Raw genomic sequence first — 21,547 nt, forward strand, 5'->3', positions numbered from 1 at the left:
CATGTGTGAATAATATGTAAGGAGTTATGCATATATAACCATGAATTATGCCTGGAAGTTAAAGACAGATCACCTAGAGATGACATACCTTAAGAAAGGTTACACCAGACATGAAGTAGGAGACATTTATCTCCTGGCTGACCATTGTGTATTGCGTGTCTTATAATGAAAGTCTATTAGCATGCTGAGTCAAATACCAATGATGAGATTGCAGGGACTTCAGGAGAAGAAATTAACAGGAAGAGGTGAACAGCATGGCTGGAGGGGGTATATTGGAGGGGGGGAAGAGAAGAGAAAATAACTTTTTTTACAGGTGAAGAATAAAGGACTGGTCTAATATATCTAGGGGGTGCAGAGAGATATCCTGGCATCCTTCATCTAGGAGACAAGCTGCCAATGGGCATGGTCTCATGAAAGAAAGGTCTCAGCCATCCTGGTTGAAAAAGAAGCACTCTGGGTAAGCAGTACCTTATTAGATAAGAGGGCATCTTGCTAGTTAAGTTGTAGGTATGATGCCTGTCACTGGAAGGGTGCACTAGAGGGAATCAAGTACAGGTCACCTGTAACTGTGACAGTGATCGTGTAATTAAAGACAGTAGCAAAATGTATATGCACAAGGAGGTCAAATTAAAGTTGCACAAGCAGCCATAATTCTGGCATTTCCTAATGACAACTTGACTTTGCAACCTTACATTTTAACAGTTTTTTAAATGCAATATACAATTATAATATACAAATTTCTTTCATATCCATTACAATCTGTAAATTTAATTTTCAGATTAGTATATTGGAGTCTAAAATTGCATTCTGAGCTAAAAATCAGTGGTTTTGTAAAACAGGTATTAGGTAACTCTCAAGTGTTCTGACACTACCATTAAATTACCTATCCAGTTTTACAAAAATTTCATAAACTATTACTGACTGACTCGTTTCCTCATTTGGGAAGTATCCTTTCATTTTTGCTTTCTTCACCATGATCCTAGTATAAGAATTATTCAAGGCTTATATACATGTGCAGGGCTACAAGCACTTTAGCAAGTCTATAAATACATTTATGCATCTCCCCACCATCTACATAATGACATAATTATGGCTGCTTGCCCCCAAAGCTGTATAAATGTACTCATTGCAAGCTAAAACTCAAGTAGGTAACCAGCTGTTCTGGTACTCGCATACACACCCAGGCTTCAAAAAACAGGAATAGTGCTCTTATTAAATATTGAAATACAGAAATATTGGATAATTTAGAGACATGGATAAGGAAATATAATATAGCACTTTTCACCTCTAGGTCACTAGTTTGAACTAGTCTTAGGTCAGAAATGACCGAAATTCATCATCAAATGACAGCTGTTTGGTGGCCTTAATTTATATTTTTATTTATAAAATGCCCTCTGACATGTCTCAGGGACAAAATCACTTAAGAATGTACATTTTTTGCCGTCTACCAGAAGAAGAAAAAAAAACATTACAGTTCCCCAGAACAAAATTGCCTTGCAAGACAATTTCTTATCAAACACTGTATCCTAAAGGTCAACACACCTGAATTATCACTGACCAACATAGGAAAAAATTTTGGAGTTGAGAATATTCTATCACTGAACATTTAAATCTAGAATCTATTTGCTCAAGCACTTCAGTTGACCTCATCCACCATGTTGGCTCACTGGGAGAAAAGTGGCCTTCTCTGTAGCTAATATATAGGACAAGTAAAGCTTTTCAAGATTAACGTCAAGCTCTGCTCTACATCCAGAAATGAACTGGAAAACTATGAAGACTTCTGTACATTTCCTGTGTGCAGGAAACCATATTTTTGCACCAGTTGGAGTACACAAGATTTCTTCAGTATGATCCAAATCAGAGCACTTTGCAATAATCTAATCTAGAAGACACAGTGTCATGGATAACTGTGGTGAGGTCTGGATGTGAAAAGAAATGTTGCAAATAACTTGCCAGACAAACAAAAAACCCTACTCTTCACTTCCTACCACCACCCAGGTTTACAGGGGACAAAGAGTATCCCCATGTTTAAATTTCCTTGGACAAAAGATGAGCAAATAAAAGGAGTAGAAATAATTGTTTCCCTTAACCCATCAGCATCACTTCTATATTTTCTGGTTTAAACAGAAAGATCATTATCATTCAAATCCCAATCTTGGCCAGGCACTGAGAAAGCACAGATAGGTCTGATAAAAATGAAGATATAGAGCAGCATGTTATTTGCATAATGATGACCCGACCGTTCAAAGCATTTTGCCATTTAGAAAAGATTCTTTAGAGCAGATAAGCAATTGTTCAGAACTACACTCCAATATCTCTTGGGCCTCATCTAGACTAGAAAAAAGGTGTTTATTTTCAAACTGTTTTGAAATAAAGGGAATAAAACTGTTTTGAAATAAAGGTGTTTATTTATCTAGTTAAACTGTGTATATTGGTGCTAAATGGAGTTAACAATGTTAGCTCACTTTTACCAGGTTGAATTATAGCCTTGGCCTACTAAAAATGAGCAAAAGATGTAAAATTGAGTCTATACTGGTGCTAAACTGGGTTTTAAATTGAGCTGATTTGATTCAAAACAAGCACTTTTATTAATAAAAATTGAGTTAATTTGATTGAAAATAAGCACCTTTTTTCCTACTCTACACAAAGACTTGGAGACACAACTTCAACTAGTGACCATAGGCAGGTTAACGAAACCTCACTATCAAAGACTGCTGACAGATTTAAAAGGATCAGCACAGTCAAACAACTATTATTCATTACCAGGAAGAGATTAGCCCCCAAATGAGTTGCAGTCTCATTCAAAGTGAACAAGTGTTTAAATCAGAAAACTCACCACAATTACCATAGCTGGCAGCTTTAAACAAGCAGCCAATGAATCAATTAACTACCCTCTACTCCTGAAGCTGGTCCCTCCATAACACTACTGAGAAGCAGTGATGAAGCCTACACTGTTGCTGCTTATGATATTTTGGTGGAATAGGAAAATTTATATGTGCTTTCCTGAAAATATCGTTTCTTTGAATAATAAGATCTACAGATCCCTTACAATGGGTAATTCAGCATCCTTGGAGGTAGAACCAGACCTCTCAGTCGTTAACAGCAGGGGCATGTCTCACTTCCTGAAGTTCCCTCCAGGTGAGATAATTCCACAGCCAAGATAATTCAAATCTACTTAAATTTACATATTGTGCTACATATACTTTGAGGAAATACAACAATTTCTCCTACTGCAGAGCAAGGTAAATTCTAATGGACAGCAACAAATCCAAATTCTTGGATGTCAATTTCTCTCTCTATTCTTTACGATACATTTGTCTCCACGATGAGTCAGATCTGTGGACCTTATTACCTGAAGAAAGAAAATTTTCAAGTAAGCATGGATAAAATTTTCCTATTGTTGGTGCAGAGATCCACAGACCCATTAAAATGGGATTTTCATTCCCATGTCCCACCACAATGGGAACCAAGAACATGCTTCAAAAATGGACATCCGAAACAAGGTAAATTATATAAATATTGCCTCCTCTTCCCTTGGGCACTAAGATGTGGAGAAAATTGCTTCCCAAAGAAAGGAAATGGTATTGGCTAAGACTGGATGACCAAATATTCTGAATCTGGTGAAGTCTAGCCAATCTCAATACCAGAGACATGACTGTCAATGCTTCTAAGGACTGGACTTTGAGGCTTAACTGAAGAAGGAATATTTCTTGAAGAAGGAATGAATGCTATGAGAGCTGTCTGAATTAAAAGTACAGTACTGAATCTCAGTTAAAAAGCTCTCAATTTCAAAAAAAAAAAAAAGAAAGAAACTCATCTGATTGAAGAGTAGCTACCTTGGGTCTACACTAATGAATAGAGAAAATATAACAACCCTTTCTGCAAGGGTTCAACCTGGGCAATGCTGTAAGGAGCAGATGACATGCCACGGTTGTACTCTGTGACCTTGTGAGGTTAGAATAAGATTGATGCCCTAAAGCAATATTTAATGTTGGGATGTGTAAAAAACTGCCATTTCTTGAACATGCTGAGAACATTATATTACAGAGCTATGACCTTTTTGCTGGGACTCTCACTCATACTCTCACAATAAAGCACTCCAGACTATGGCTGCTCAAAGGTATGTTTTACTGATTTAACATGGTATTCTGCTGGCTAGGACATAGTCCACAGTTTAAGTTCTATTTGTTTCCTTCTCTTTTAAGTCCATGAGAGCAATAAGTTACCTCATCCAAGCATTCATTTTAAACCTGTCTGGTCCCAGAGAAAGGATAGGTTTTGCAACAAGAGATCCCTTCTGTGAGATAGGAACATCTGAAGATCTAATGCTATGTTAATCAGACCTGAGAACCATAGCACTTTCATCCAGAAAGGCATAATATTACTGCTGTTCTCTCACTCCTATCTTTTGTATTGTCCTGGGGAACAGTGGAAAAGGTGGGAAGCCATATAGGAGGGACCCTATCCAATTTAGTACGATGTCATTCACCACTTCACTTCCTGGGTCCTAACACACAGAGGGGCCCTCAGGGCACTTTATTTACTGTTTCCAGCTGCAAAGAGGTCGATCATCAGCCCACCAAAATGACTTAAAATTAGCAAAATATTTCCAGGTGTAGAAGCCACTCTGTTAATCTGACTTTTGCCATGTGTAAATCTTGATGTTCATCATTTCTTTGGTGAGCAGTGCACACAGAGATAGTAAACTCTGCTCTCTGGGATAGGGCTGATCATGTTTTTCCCAGATGTTATGAAAACCTATCAGTAACATTGACTATCACAATCAGTAACATTGACTATCACAAACAGGTCTATTATCCAGGGAAAGAGCAATTCTCTGATATCTCAGTTCAATTCATTGTGTTCCAGCTGATGATACCATGATCTCCCTTTTTCTGGTACCCTGAGGTAGAGGATCCCTTCAAAATATCTGATTCTCTGCATTTACCAGTTATGGGAGCACAGAATATACAACTGAAGCTCCTTCTCTCCCAACAGATAAGACAAAACAAGATATGGAGGGGATACCCAACAACTACTGGATAAGTATCATATAAACTCTAGATCACGGTAACATGTCTGTGTATGAGATCAGAATTTCTAACAGGCTCCAATAAGAATTGGATTTTTGTTTCTGTGATTCCACTTGTTTTTTCCAACTATGACCATCTTCATCTTCTGTTAAAATTTTTTCTGAGATGAATGTTCTGTACCTAATGGTATTCATTCTAATCTCATCTCATGACTGAATTCCCTGGAACTATATGTCTGTTTGTCCTGAATCCAAAGGAACTGCATCACTTTGTGAGTGTTTGCTTCAGCTTTCTCTCTGTGCAGAACCTGGATAAGACAAATTGTTGGAGAAGAGAAGTGAATTTCCTTCTAAAGCAAATATTATTGTTACCCTGATCCTGGAGACAGACTCTTGGAGCACATGTAAGATTATAGTATAAAGATCGAAATTGGAAAACATAAGAATTGTCTGATGATAGTACAATGGGAAGGCTTTGATGACAAGTCTCCATTAGGAACTTATGTAGATGTTTCAGACATGAGTACTGCTCTGCTTGATCCCAATTTTGTGAGACTAAAAATAGAAGCAGATTACAATGCTATGATTGTAAGTAGATAATAGATTATTTCATTCATATTATGAACTTTCCATGGGTTGCTGAAACTGAGAATGGGACAAAGCTATTCCTGAAATTCTTCCAAAGCTCCATAGGGTAACCCACTCTGGACAATGTCCAGTAGTGACCTCATTTGATCAAAGATACAGGTGAGACCTTTTGCTCCCAAAATGAGCGCGCCCATCACCAATCAGGTATCTACCTCGTTAGAACTGGCTGCAAGACCCACAGATACCTCTGAGACAGCAGAGTACAGCTACTGACACTTGTTCTAGCTACCACTTGCAAAGATGTATTCTCCAACTACACTTCATAAACTGCTTCAATGCCATATGACCTGTATTCCTTTTGATAATGTCTGGCAGGAGTCTGGACTGTAGGACTTTTCTGTAGATTATGAGCAGCCGCATCTTTCTATAAAGATTCCCACTGTATCACTAAGATTGCTGGGAACTGACTTCTCTGAGCATCTAATCACAAGGTCCAAAGCCCCATATACATGCATGAAACAAATATGAACCCTTCTTTTCTCTCTCCTTTTTTTCTTTCCAGGGAGAAGCCCTTAGGCCGTGAAATTTTTATGTTGCAATAATGTGCATTTATGTTAGTGCTGCTTATGAAAGCACAGGGAGGCACTCAGGGTGTCAGATGACAGTTCATATTTGTTTATTTTTGCTGGCCTGACATCACCTAAAGGTTTTCATGCCCAAAGGAGAGGGATGAAATGAGATGATGCCTGACTAAACTTGGCTGGCTGTGAAGGCCTATATAGGGAAAAGGCCACTCTTTCAGGTAAAAATCTCCCTAAGTCAAAAACACTGAATCACTGACCACAAGGGAAAATAGCCACATTTATCTAGGACACCAATCCCAGGTTAAATGTTAATTAGTGAACACTGAGCAATCTTTTGGCCTCATAAAATGGAGGCCAAGGCAGAAATAAATAAATTGTGGGTCAGAGACCCCGTACAGCCCACTGGTTCTTCCACATCTGGGTTGCTATCTCTTTCATCACCCCACAGCCATTTGTCAGATGGGATAGGAGTTATAACGAGAGACATGATAACCTGCAACAGAGGTTGGAAACAGTAACCTGGATATTAAGGCATGGTGATGCAAAGCAGCAGCTGGGAATGACAGCACAATACTTTCTCAGTCTTTTTGGTATGACCAGAAATCCTTATCCCTTTAATACATCTTTCCAGAGTGGATAAGTAGAAGTGCATAGCTACAGCTTCTTTAGAGTAGGAAGCTGCAGACTCCTATGCGTTGTTTCACAGTACTCAGTACACTACTGCCTGACAGTGCCTATCCGCTGCTGTGTGTGTTTGTTTGAATATATTTTACTATTTGATTCTCTAACTCTGATTTCATTTGCTGGCCTTCCTCTGCAAGCAGGAAGAATTCCATTTGCATGTGTGTTAAGTGCACACCTAGAGGAATCAGCATATGTCTATGGCCTAGACTTTTCTGCACTGATCTGGCCTGCTGTACTCTGAAAGTGAGCAAAGGAACTCGCACAGAAGATTATCTGCCCTGCCACACTTTGTGAAGATCACCAGGGGAAACAGAACCAATTGTATTATTCATTTATTCTCCCTTTGGGAGTTTGTTCTCTTAATTCTGCTTCAGAAGGGGTAGCGAAACTTGACTCAGATTGCCCCATAAATATTTCAAGTGGCTACCAATATCACTGTCCTTAAAGAGGCTGGACATAGCTGTCTCCTCTTCTGGGTCTCTCAGGAAGGTACTGGCCTAGTGCTCAAAGATGGGCTTCCACAGGAACTCCACCCCTCTCTACTGCATGGGATCCACATGGTCTAGATAGATCTATGTTTCCTTGGAGGTCTCAGTCTGGAATAGAAATAGGGAGTCCTCGAGGAGGCTGTTCTAGAGATGACAGGATGGGAAAGGAGCTGGGTCCAAAGACCTCTTACCACTGTCTTTTGCGTTCACAGCATCTATGCTGTGTCCAATGCCCTCCAGTGGTGACATGCAAAGAAGTGAAATGGGACAGGGAGGAGGCAGCTGAGCTCCTCAGTCAGAGGCATAGCTGCTGATGCAGGCTACAGGAACTCAGATGTAATCTTCCATCTAGCGTGTTGCCCTTCTGGCTTCATTCCCCTCATGGGGAAGGAAAAGGGAGCAGCTGCTTGCACTGGAGCCAGTTCCATTCCAGTCCTACCTGATTCCTTTCCTGACAGCGGAAGGGCAGCTGAAGCAATTCTCCCCAGCCTGAGCTGCATCTTTCCCAGCAGAGCTGGCTTCTCCAATACTGCCTGGTTCCTTTCCTTCCTGGGAAGAGGTGGGGGACAAACCAAATCTGCCATGGCTTGGCTGAGAGGGAAACTGCGTCCTGACTGCACAAACCAGCTAAGATACTTAACGAGACACTCAGTAAGTGGGAGAGCATGAGACACAGTACCTTCATTTTGCTTCTAGCTTTTCTTGGTCTAACCTGCACCCTGAAGCTTGCAGAGGCATCATCTGCTGCAAACACCTCAGAAAAGGAAGCAGAGATAAGGAGACAGTTGCCCCCAAAATCAAGTGTGCCCTGGAACACAGCTGGGAATTAGACAGACACATTACTGAGGCCAGGTGTTAAGTCTAAAAATTTGAAATAAAATCTGGAATTCCCCTCAGAAAAACTCTGTGGCAGGGTGGGCTGGCAGAGATGCCGACCACTGAGGGAAGTTCAGGACACAGGATATTCCCCTGCTGCCAGTGACTGACAGGTCTAGTTCTGCCCTGAATCTGCAAGCAGGCTGAGGTACCCCCTGTAACAGATATGTGGATTTTAGCACAAAGAAGAAAATGTCTATGGTCTTTCTCACACCTGAACCTTTCATAAGCACAAAATCCATAGTTTTAAAAAAGGGTACAAAAGTTGTGTATTAGTGAATTCCATGTAAACTAACTGCTGACACTTGTATATACATGTTCATGCTATACACGCATTTTCTAACCATATGAGATTTAAAAGAATTCTTCTAATGCATTCCCACCTCTCTTCTGGTTCCAGTCATGAGCATCACCAAGCTGAGCAATGTTATATGTATATCCATCTTGCTGCCGAAAATAATCATCGGTGCTGAACACCATGCCATCATGATTTTGACCAAGTATAGTACTGTCAAACAAAGGAAAAAAGCAAAACTGTTACAAATTCGCCAAATCTTGTTCTTTTGAGAGTAAACAATAAAGTGATATAGGGAAGTATGATGATGTATTATATTTGATCTTTGATACCTTCATTTTGGTAGCTAAAAGAAACTCAATAATTTCCAACCTAAAATTAAGCATTTTCTTTTCTCTCCACAGCTTACTTATTTGCTGTTTTTTCTCCCTTCCCCACAGAAGGGAAACTTGTACCTAATTACCAGCACAGTAGCAATTGAGCATCTTCCAAATCTTTTAACACATTTATTCTTACAACATGCCTGGGAAGAGTATTACTCCCATCTTGAAGGTGGGTAGTTGGTTACACGGTCACACAGGGTGTCTGCAGTGGAGTTATGAATTGAATTAGGTCTCCTGAGTCACAGACCAGCGCTCTAACCACTAGACCTTCCTTCCTCATTTTTACCTGTGCGGCTCTCGCATATAGTACATGCGTAGCTGGAGTTGCACAGTAAAACTAACAAAACTTACACGTCAATTACTCTATTGCTGTTGCACACGCAAGAACAACAGGCAGTTGTAGCAGTAACAATATAATAATCCTGCATGACTGTTCTATTGAGTAAAATCAGAATTGCAACAGAGCATATGCCTTTCCCTAAAAGCATCCCTCACTTTTAGATTAATCTAAAATAAGACGAGCAATTTTTTCCCCCCAAATTTAACTTCTCCCATTTCTGGTCACACACAGAAAACATTTGATGACTCCATCTACCCTCCAACTTTCCTAAATTTTCAGTGGAAAACACTGTTTTAGTGTATGCACTGTATGCACTCATAGTTCAATCAGAAAAAAAAAAGTCATTCTTTCATCAACATAATACTAAATCAAATCACCGCACTATCAATCCTTAATGTCAAAAAATTAAATATCCATTTTTATAATTAAGAGTTTACATTTCATCATTATTTGATGTGCAATTTTTTAAATTTAAAATAAAACTTTTGCTAACACTTCTATGTATTAAACCATCTTGGTTGACAATGGTTTCTCAAAAAGGTTTAAAGAAAAGGCAGAGAAAGAGATTAGATTGTTAGAGCAGAAATTCATACAATGTATTTCTCCTTCTGATGCTCTTCTTTCCTTCACCTGTTCTCTTACTGATCTCTCCTAAACCATCTCACCTACCTCTTCACTTCAAGTTTTCTTTTAAAAACTGTCAGTATCAGTTGGGTACTGTATGATGGATTGGATCCATTTAATACTACTATTTTTTCCTTCAGACATCCTAACACCTAATTATTAGTTTTTTAACCAATTAAGTGCTTTTCAGATTTCAAATATATGGGTCCAGGAAATTATTATTTTTATAAAAACCATACCATGCCCAAAATAGATCCATCAGTTGTCCTCTGCAGCTCCTGTAGGATCCATCAAAAGAGCAGTATGTACATAATTAAAGCTCCAATCTGTCAATGTAACACTATCTAGCCCCACTGAGGCCATGGAGATATGTCTGGGCAATTCTTTTAAAGGAAATGGGACCATCATGAACATGCATTTTATTTTCACTGGAAATGCTACTGGAATTCCTGGGGGAATTTTGCATCACTGTGCAATGCAGAATTTGCGCAGAATTAATGTCCTGCATAGAATTTCATTTTTCCCTGCAGAATTGGTGCTGCAGAGCTGCTGGCTGCCACTAGGGGCCACTGGACCTGGCAAAACCGGGCTCCACAATGAGAGGACACTGCTGGGGAGAAGAGGAAGGAGAGCTGGAGGATTCTGGACACCTGTGTTTCCCAGCACGCTGTGTGCAGGAAACTCCATACAAGCCCAGTCTGACAGCAACAAGCTGTTTCTCCCTCTGGGTCTCTGCACAATGGGGAGGGAGTGCAAGTGTCTGGGCTGAGGGGTCCTGCACAGTCCCCTCCAGCACCTCTTAAATACCCTCTCCCAGTAAACACACACACCCCTCCAGCTCCCCCGCCTCCCAGCAGCATCCTCTATTTGGGAACCTCTATATGGTAACCCTACGGCAGCAGAGTAAAAAAAACAAGAATCAACTAAAACACCAGAGGGGCAGAGTCTTCCCCCAAGATGTGCCCAGCTGGCACGAGTGACACATCTAGACAGAAGTGTCCAACAAAAGCATAACAGAGAAACAGTAATTAGGCTGTTGTAGGGGTTTCTTTTACTCTCTACTCCTGGGAGAATCTTTTTTATTATCTGTATTGTTACAGACATACTTGTTGACAGGTATTTTAAAATAAATTACCAAAATAATGTAAATTGGCATGATTATATTGTGTTATTTTGACAAATAAAATATGCAGAATATTAAAATATCATGCATAAAATTTTAATTTTTTGGCACAGAATTCCCCTAGAAGTAAATCTCAAATATACAAATCAGTAATGCAAAAGCAGCTCTGTCTTGGGAAAACGCCACTCAGTATCATCAACTCCATTATAACAGGGGTGGCCAAACTTACTGATTCTCTGAGCCGCATATAACAATCTTCAGAAGTTCAAGAGCCACAGCATACCCTGCCAGGCCTCGGGGCTTCAGCCCTGTGGCAGGGTGGTGGGGCTCAGGACTTCTGCCCCACAGGGCGTGCCTGCCGAAGCCCCGAGCCCCAGCAGAGCAAAAGTCCAGAGACCCCCTTCCTTGCAGAGCTGACATCCCAACTGGCACACTCCATGGGGCAGATGCCCTGAGCCCTGGCAAGTGCCTCCCTGCTGGCCTCTAGCACTCCCACTGCAGGGCAAAAGCCCCAAACTATCCACCCCAGTTTGGCAGGTAGAGTATGGGGTGGGGGTGTAGGGGGCTCCGTGAGCCGCACTTTGACCGTAAAAGAGCCACATGCGGCTCCTGAGCCACAGTTTGGCCACCCCTGCACTACACACACATTTTTATAATTTCATATTTTTATCTAGTGTTGTCGTGAACTGCCATAATAAATAAGCCATTACAGAAGAGGTCTCAGTTTTCATGTGAATGATTTTATTCGTCTCAATTTTTAAATTCTGAATAGAGCTAAAACAAACAAACTTTTGTTTTATCCAAAATTCATTCTAAATATTGCCTAGTCATGCCAAAACGTATTTGTCAACAAGCAAGGTTGATTGATTACAGCACACTTATAAGAACAGAATTATCTGCTACCTGATCAGCACCATCAAAATCTCAGCCAATGGGCCAGAAAGAGATTTCTTAATATATTCATATTTATCATCTTCTCTGATCCACTATTATTTTAATAGGTTTCAAGTAAACATGGTTAAATTTGTATGTACATAGCAGCTTTTCTGCAAACCACCAATGTGCCCAAAACTATCATGCTGCCTAACCACATCTGTAGCAGTGCATTCTGGGATATCTAGGCAGCTATGCTACAGTGCCTAAAGAAGACTGAGTAGCCAGAGGATATGAAACAGAACAGCACATGGGATATTGCATTCTGGCATGTCCTACTGCTCAGAGAGCAGGAAAAGAGGAGAAGAGGTCAAACCATAAATAACATAAGGGCACAAGCGTGTCCATTTGCAAACCCAAATACCATACATGTCCAAACAAATTTCAAAACTACTTTACTAGTTAAAAGTTTAGTTACTATGTAATTCTATCCTCTAACTTTGTTAACACCACCCTGTTGTGGATCATAGGTACAGTAGAACCTCAGAGTTATGAACTGACCAGTCAACCACACATCTCATTTGGAACCGGAAGGACACAATCAGGCATCCTCCGGGGATGGGGAGCAAATATAGTATAGTACCGTGTTAAACGTAAACTAAAAAAAATTAAGAGAAAGCCGCATTTTTCTTCTGCATAGTAATGTTTCAAATCTGTATTAAGTTAACGTTCAGTTTTAAACTTTTGAAAGAACAACCATAACGTTTCGTTCAGAGTTGTGAACATTTCAGAGTTGCGAACAAACTCCATTTCCAAGGTGTTCGTAACTCTGAGGTTCTACTGTAGTATATGATCTAACATTGTAGACCAGTCACAAAACCACACCTCTTCATTAAAAATTCAGCCACAGAAGGAAACTTATACCCCGCTTTGCCAGGTAAATCATGAATATAAAGCTCATAACTCAGCACCTAAACGTTGTATAATTTTTATCACTAGTGCCATAACTAATAGATTTTGTATAAATATAGCAATTTACTGTAGCATTAAGAATAATGAAGTCCCAAAGATATTAATGATCCAAGTTCCAAGTAGCATGATCAAGAACATTTTTTGTCTCTTTCCCCACCCCTAGAGATAAAGATGTTTATGTAATCCTATCAACATATGTAATACAATTACTTAATTTTTTTTGGTTCAAACTGTTCAACAGTAAACTTAGTTAGGTGGAATATTTTTTCCTTTAGCAAAAGATGTGTTGGGTTGGTTTGAGATATAACATATAAGAACTTGAATACAAGATTCCTCCTGAGCAGATAAAACTAACAGCATGATGCCTTTTTAACAACTTCAAGGTAATTGGTGAGTTTTGTCCATACCTGACAGCACTTCATATTTATTCTTCTCCTATAAAAAATTTCTTCTATAGATACTATATTCATCAAGTCAGGAAGCCATGATTTCAGACTAGTAACTGATTTTCTTATTCAGATCAAGATAATTCTGCATTTGGCAATTAATAATGTTAGAGAAACGATATCCAGCTTCCATATTCATCCACTGCATAAAACACATGTACTTCAGGTGTAGCTTTTCCCCCCAAGCAATATCAGTAGATTCTTATAAACAAAAACTGATGAATATATATATCCTCTTATTTTAGGAGGAAGCACCTACCTTCTAGTAGATAACTAGGCTATAATCCACCAACTGCATACAGCCATATCCCTGCACCTATGAGGAACCCCAATGACTTCAACGAGTCTCTCTGCAAAACTAAGTATGCTCGTAGCTAAATGTGGGGTCTTTATTTCTATTTTAAATTTTACAGTGTCATTGGTGTTATATACATTTGATGTATTTTAAGTTGTACTGAGACACATTCAGCGCATTCTGCTGTATTCTCCTATTTGCTAAAGACAACACTGACAATGGCACAAGTCCTGCAATCCCAGTAACATAGCATTATTTTTTGAATATATTGTTTAGCCCCAGCCAAAACTTTGAATAAAGCACAATTAAAACAGTCATAACAAATAGATTAAAACATTTAATTAAAACTTTGTGTAACATTAAAAGTAGGTTTAAAATACTGAAAGACACATTTGCAAGGGGACCTTGTAACCTTGGAAACATAAGAACACAAGAATGACCATACAGGGTCAGACCAATGGCCCATGTAGCCCAATATGCTGTCTTCTGACAGTAGCCAACAACAGGTGCTTCACAGGGAATGAACAGAACTGGCAATCATCAAGCGATCCATCCAGTCATCCACTACCAGCTTCTGGCAAACAGAGGCCAGGAACACCCAGGGCATGGTGTTTCATCCCTGACCATCTTCGCTAATAATCACTGATGGACCTATATTCCATGAACTTCTTTTCTGAACCCCGTTATAGTTTTGGCCTTCATAACATACCCTGACAAAGAGTTCCACGGGTTGACTGTGTGTAGTGCAAACAAGTACTTTCTTTTGTTTGTTTTATATCTGCTGCCTATTAATTTCATTGGGTGACCCCAAGTTCTTGTTATGTGAAGGAGAAAATAACATTTCCTTATTCACTTTCTCCAACCAGTCAAGAATTTATAGACCTGTCATATCCCATTCTTAGTTATCTCTTTTCCAAGATGAAAATTCCCACTCTTTTTAATTTCCTCATATGGAAGCTGTTCCACACCCCTAATCATTTTGTTGCCCTTCTCTGTATCTATTCCAATTGTAATATATCTTTTTTAAGATAGGGAACCAGATCTGCATGCAGCATTCAAGATGTCAGCATACTATGGATTTTTATAGAGGCATTATGATATTTTCTGTCTTATTATCTATCCATTTCCTAATGGTTCCTAACATTGTTGGCTTTTTTGACTGCCTCTGCACATGGAGCAGATGTTTTCAGAGAACTATGCACAACAATTCCAAGATCTCTTTCTTGAGTGATAATCGATAATTTAGATCCCATCATTCTGTATGTATAGTTGGGGTTATGTTTTCTAATGTGCATTATTTTGCATTTATCAACAAAATTTCATCTGCAATTTTCCTGCCCAGTCACCCAGTTTTGTGAGATCCCTTTGTAATGCTTCGCAGTCTGCTTTGCACTTAATTATCTTGAGTAATTATGTATCATCTGCAAGGTGACCAGCTCAAGGCACTCAAGGCTGCTGAGGAGGAGGGTGTCGGTGGGGGCAGCTGTGTCACCTGCCTGACCCCTTCGCCCTCTTGCTGGCCCTGGCTCCTGCTGAGGTTAGGGGCTGCACACACCCTGCAGGATCTCTCTCTCTGACAGACACGTATTAATAGTGGGCTGCAGTGCCTATTGCAGCTGCACAGGTGGGCCTCAGGGAAAAAAGTTTGGGAATCCCTGTTTTAACCAGTTACTGATCCATAAGAGGACCTTCCCTCTTCTCCCATGACTGCTTACTTTGCTTAAAAGCCTTTGGTGAAGGACCTTGTCAAAGGCTTTCTGAAAGTCTAAGTACACTATACCCACTGATCATCCTTGTCCACATGTTGGTTGATTCCCTCAAAGAATTCTGATAGATTGGTGAGGCATTATTTTCCCTTACAAAAGCCACGCTGACTCTTCTCCAACAATTGTGTTCATCTATGTGTCTGATCATTCTGTTCTTTATGATAATTTCAACTAATTTGCCTGGTATTGAAGTTAGGCTTTCTGGTCTGTAACTGCCAAAATCACCTCTGGAGCCTTTTTAAAAAATTCCCTATCTTCCAGTCATTTGGTACAGATGCTGATTTAAATGATAAATTACATACCACAGTCAGTAGTTCTGCAATTTCATATGTGAGTTCCTTCAGAACTCTTGGGTGAATATCATCTGGTCCTAGTAGTTAATTACTGTTTAATTTATCAAATTGTTTCATAACCTACACTAATGACACCTCAGTTTGGAACAATTTCTTAGATTTGTCCCCTAAAAAGAAAGGGTCAAGCACAGTAATCTCCCTCACATCCCCTGCAGTGAAGACTGATGCAAAGACTTCATTTAGTTTCTCCACAATGGCTTCATCTTCCTTGAGTGCTCTTTTAGCACCTTGATCGTCCAGTGGCACCACTGTTTGTTTAGTAGGCTTCCTGCTTCTGATGTACTTAAAAAAATTTTGCTGTTAGTTTCTGAGTCTTTGGCTAGTTGCTCTTCAAATAATTTTTTGGCCTGAGCAAAGGTTCAGTTACCTAAGGTAAGTCACCACAATAGAATTCCTCATGGATAATGTATTGCAGGATACTCATCATGACAAGACTTAATGAGAAAGTCTCCGATATAATCTAACTAAAACCTCAAATGTAAAACAGCTGCATATTAATGTAGCTATAACAACTGTGAAATTAAAGCAATGAAATAAAGTTTTCAGACTTTCAAAATGTTGTCTTTTTACAATTTATGGCAGTTAAAACAATAGGTTTGCAGTATACAAACAAACTAATCAACTTCATGCTGATCAGTTCAGCCACCTTTAACAGAACAGAATCATGCCAACCAAGAATGAACACTTCCAGGACTATTTTGAAATAAAACTAAAAGCATTTATCCTATACAAAATATAACACAAAAGCAAAAAACCAACATGCACAAAACATCCAGAAGGAAGAAACATTAAAACGGTATGATCTCCATTAAAAAAATTACCAATGGAATGAGGAGAGGATACCCTTGCTGTTCCTAATGCAAATAGAGGGGAAAACAGAGGGAAAGAAATATTTTACTAAATGAGTCAATATTATTTTATATATAAAAACATCAATATGTGCACATGCTTGAATTTAGTAACGGCACTATCACAGTGCTATAATCTCTGTCTTTTTTCATCCCTTCTCCTCCTAAGTCGATGTTTACACTATAGGTTATGTCAGTATAACTTATGTAGCTCAAGGGAGTGAATAAACCACACTCCCGAAAAACTTAAGTTACACTGACATAAGTGCTCATTGTGTATAGCACTATGTCGGTGGGAGAGCTTCTCCCATTGACATCGCATCTACCATTCGTGGAGATGGTTTTATTATGCCAATGGCAGAGCTCTCTCCTGTTGGCACAGAGCGTCTTCACCAGACGCACTGCAGCGGCACAGCTGCGCCGCTGCAGTGCTGTACATATAGACTTGCCCCTATTGTTCGTCTCCCTCACTTGGGTCCCATCCAAAATGTAGATTTAAAATTTTTCTGGGCAGCTGCTGTATCTTTCTCAGTGCTCTGTGAAGCATTAAATACACTTTTGGGTGCTGCAAAATAATTGTCAGGTGAAAAAAAATCTTATTAAAAGAAACATTTCCTTATCCACTAAAACTTAAATGATTAAAATTGAAAAACAAATCAACATTACTTTTCACTATTTATGGTGTCAATTTACTTTTTGACTTTGTCTGGACGCTGAAAATAAAGTAACCAGTTTAATCTTTACATAAGTCAGTGTGACAACCCCTATCTTGACGCAGTCACAGGGTTGAGCAACACAATATAATTAATCTTATCAGCATGTAAAAAAATTAAATTTTCCTGCCACCAAGATGAACCTATTTTAATTGTTATAAATTCTCCAAGGTTAAAGGCAGTCACCCTGGATCCCACTATGAATGCTGATTAGCATGTTTCAAGAGATGTCACGTTAGACTCTAGCCTAACTCCTTTATTATGTTACCATAGCAATTTAAAATAAAGAAGTATACAGCAAATAGTAGGAAACAGATTAAAATATAACATTTAGTTATAAACTAAACTATAACTAAGCTAAGAAGATACAAAAATAGAGAAACGTAACTTGCAAGAGGCATGAAACAAACAACAGTACAATTATTAAGAGTCATCGAGAGTTAAATAGAAACAGCAGCACAACAAAATACACTTAAATTGAGCTACAAATTTTAGCTACTTCCTTGCCCCTCTAGGTGAACAATGACATGAGTCCAATGTTAGGACACCATGATCTCATTTGTGGGACATCATGGGACACGGTGAAATTAAAATAAATAAATCCCTTTAATGTAACCAAGAGCACTAATTTCATCCCGTAGCAAAATAACCTGTTTTGGAAAGCTGTAGACAGTTAAAACAACACATTTAACTAAATTCTGTATTCAGTAGCTACCTGCTAGCTATCGATATAGCTAGCTTGCTAGTAAGGTAACCCTGTCCGACAGCTGACTCAGGCCCCTTCCGCCTGAGGCCCCTTTCCATCTGGCTCTGCCCCTTCCATGCCCTCCTGTGCTCTCCCACCCACCAGCCAGCCCCGAGTCCCCCAACTCCTAGCACTGTGCGGAGCAGAGCAACCCAGCTGGGCAGCCCTCCCAACTCCATATTTTGCAGGACATTGTGTAGTCATTGCGGGATGTGGGACAAAGGATCCAATTGCAGAACTGTCCCGCAAATCGTGGGACGGTTGGTCACCCTGTCCTTACTCTTTGGTTATCTGACTGCCACTTTCAGTCTAGATATCTGAAAATGCCACCAGTCTCAATAGCCCCAAGAGTTAAACAAGCAACTTAACTGACTAGCCTTCCACTATCTGTGAGGAATAACTGAGCCTTCTTATAGGCAAAGCATTCAGTTCTACAATCCACTTGAAGAACCCAGAGACTTCAGTTTTAGAAAAGAATGGTCCCCAAGAAAGGCTCATGCAACTTCATAGTCAGTTTCTAATCATGGGAATCTGCAGGTGGAATTGAAGGAATAAAATGTTGCACTATTTGGGTAGTGCAAACACTACTAAACATCTAGATATATTAATAACATTTAGCATTTATGTAACATTTTTAATCCTCAGAGCACTTTATAAACAATAATAAAAAAACCTTTAAACTGCAATTAAAAATTCATGCAAACAGTTCACATGGTTTGAAAAACTTGTTTTCACAAAATCTAGATTGAGCCATATTTAACTTCATGACATCTGTCTTGATATTTAGTACCTTTTAAGTGTAACAGGACTAATTTTGACAGTTTGTATATGTACTCTTACATTCAGATGTTATTAAGAGTTGAAGGTCCATGTCACTGGAAAAGTAATTTTTCACAGATTTATATTAAGTTATTGAATTTTACATAGGTCCATGTCACAATATTCTGGATATTCTTTATAAAATTCATTATTTGAACATGTACTTCCACAGAGCATGTCATGGAGGAATGGGACCTTAATGTTTAATAATTCATTCAAAAAGCTTTTTACAAATATTACATCCTGGAATACCCATGAAAGACAGAGAAGTATTATGGATAAAAAGTTAACATCAAGATCATATATCAGATCAGCAGAACAGCTGGAACTAGAACCTAGATGGCTTGACTCATAATCCCTTGTTTACAAATTTATTAAAAATCCACATTTTCTTATTTTTAAAACAATGACTCTTTCTCTCCCTGTTTCTATTTTGAAGACTCACCTTAACAGATGAAACTGACAGTACAATGCAAGAGTAACTGGATGAAGTTCTATGTATGGCCTTTGTTATACAGGTCAGAGTAGATTATCTAATGGTCCCTTCCGGACTTAAAATCTATGACTACAAAAGATGGACTGCTCAGAAGTTAGAGAGCTAACCTTCGACTCAGAAGACCGGAGTCCAATTCCCTGCTCCACCAGACTACCTACATGATCTATAAAACCTTGTTTTTAGTTGCTTATAACTTGGTCTGAAATTTTCTGTGAGGGGTGTCTGTGTCAGGCTAAATTCTGAGAAGTAGGCTAAGAAAAAATACAGCATTTTGCACATTCAATTCTGGCAACCTTTTGTTTGAGAAGCTCGTGCCCCCATCTTTATACTAAGGTGGTATATTTGCCACCCTCACAAAAACCCACCCAAATTCGGCCAAGTTAAAACCTTGGAAAAAATGTCATATACACTCAGCAGACACTTGCTAGAGTATAGCTATAATCTCTGAAGATTCATCTGTACTGAGCGTGTACTTTCCCCACCAATTGTAGCTCTGGGCTGCTACCAGCAAGAGCAGGATGCCTGTCACTCCTGCACTTTTTCCCAGGCAGCAAGAAGAGAAAGGTGCCTGATTCAGATGCAGAGGGGAAAAGAGCTGAGGAGGGGGTGAGGGAGCAGAGTGAGACTATGAACCAAGGTGGAAATGGGAGGTTGGGACTAGAAGCCAGTTCCTGGGATGTGGGGAGGAGGCTGAAATTAGATGAGGACCAGACAGGGAAGGAGAAAGAGGGATTGGAACTAGCTTAGCAACGAGACTGGAAACCAGTAGAAAGAGCAAAAGGAATAGGGAGAAAGAGAAACAGATCTGATGAGACATGGCATCGGGAGAGAACTGGGACTGCTAGGCAAAGAGCCGGGGAGGCGGGGTAATGAAACTGGATAAGGAGACCAGGGAGGGAGGCTGGGACTGGGAGTCAGTGGAAATGGGAAAGTGGGTGAGAACGAAGACATATTAGACGAGGACTAGAGGGGAAGGAAGAGGGATGGGAATAGCCAGGCAAGGAGACTGGCAACAAGGAGCTGAAGGGGTTTGGAGGAAACTGGAAATGGGTGGGCAATGAGACTGGAAGGAGAAAACTATGATAGGGAGTCAAGAGGCGATGACCAGGACCAGCTGAACAAGAAAATTCAGATTACAATTAGGGACTGAGCCATAGGGACTGGGACTTGGATGAGGGGAATGGGATGGGAAACAGATAGGACTGGGACAGGTTGAAGGGGATGGGGCAGAAGGGGTCAAACTTTGGGGGAAGGAGCAGAAAAGTCTGTGCCTACTAGACACATTCCCATACAGAACCTAGAGATTCCTGAATCTTACCATTTCTCTACTGTCAGTACATATCTATCAAATCCATTGGGTAAAGGGTGTGTCTCACCCCCTTCTAGTGCTGGTCTGCAAAGAGAATGACAACCTACTATTTCCATCAGTTACTACATTATCTCAAGTGGCATAGATCTGTGTAGTGGATCTAAAGGTTCCAAACCTACTGATGAATCATTTGGGTGTTAAACATATTCCATCATGTAACGTCGTATTGTTTTTCAAAAAACCTAGACAATTACACACAAAAACCTACACTAAAATTTTTATTAAGGATTGAGTCTTTAATTACATGACCACAGACTACTTTTTCCATAGGACCCCTGCCTCTTTCAGCGCACAGGATGGACCTTGCTCTGGGAATGATCAGGGTTGTGAAGTAGAAGATGTTGTCTACAAGGGTCCTAACTCTTTGTTGCAGAAGTTGAAAGGTGTGTAGTGAACAAGGCAGGGAAATGCAAGAAGAGAAAGAATTGTAGCATAGTTAAGGTTTGGAGAATTGGATTCTATCCATGCCTCTGCCAACAAGTTCCTATGTGATTTGCCGAGCATCACAGAAACCAAATTTTTCACAGGTGGTCACTAATTACGTGTCCCTCATTTTCTAGGTGCCTGACTTCAGACTGTGGAATCTAATTTACAGATGTATTGAGCCTTCCCAATTGCAAATGAAATGACTGGAAGCCGTCCTTTGCACATACTATATATATGTATATATAAAGTTAAGTACTCTGAAATAATCAGGTCCTAGGTGTCTCAAGTTGGGCACCCAAAATTAGTAGATATTTTTTACCTTAGTGTGTGTCTCAGCTACCCATATGTAAAATAGGGATAATAATACCATGTCACCTAATAGGAATGTTTTGAAAACAAATTAATGTTT

At 39.6% G+C, this 21,547-nt stretch overlaps 1 protein-coding gene across 6 annotated transcripts in view; it reads right to left on the reverse strand.

Annotated features, from left to right (window-relative positions):
- The window catches only part of LOC137162993 (NEDD4-binding protein 2-like 2), an 84,364-nt gene that overhangs the window by 56,458 nt on the left and 6,359 nt on the right, over window positions 1-21,547 (reverse strand). For 5 of the 6 annotated variants that reach the window (XM_067562965.1, XM_067562964.1, XM_067562962.1 and 2 more), the window contains one exon: window positions 8,636-8,760. In XM_067562965.1, coding sequence (XP_067419066.1) covers window positions 8,636-8,760 — 125 coding nt within the window. Of the gene's footprint in view, window positions 1-8,055; window positions 8,185-8,635; window positions 8,761-21,547 lie in introns of those variants that run through there. The other variant, XM_067562966.1, reaches the window with a different exon arrangement.

This window comes from Emydura macquarii, unplaced genomic scaffold (assembly GCF_026122565.2).
Source record: "Emydura macquarii macquarii isolate MOO-44397 ecotype Brisbane River unplaced genomic scaffold, CSIRO-AGI_Emac_v2 contig_2473, whole genome shotgun sequence".
NCBI lineage: Eukaryota > Metazoa > Chordata > Testudines > Chelidae > Emydura > Emydura macquarii.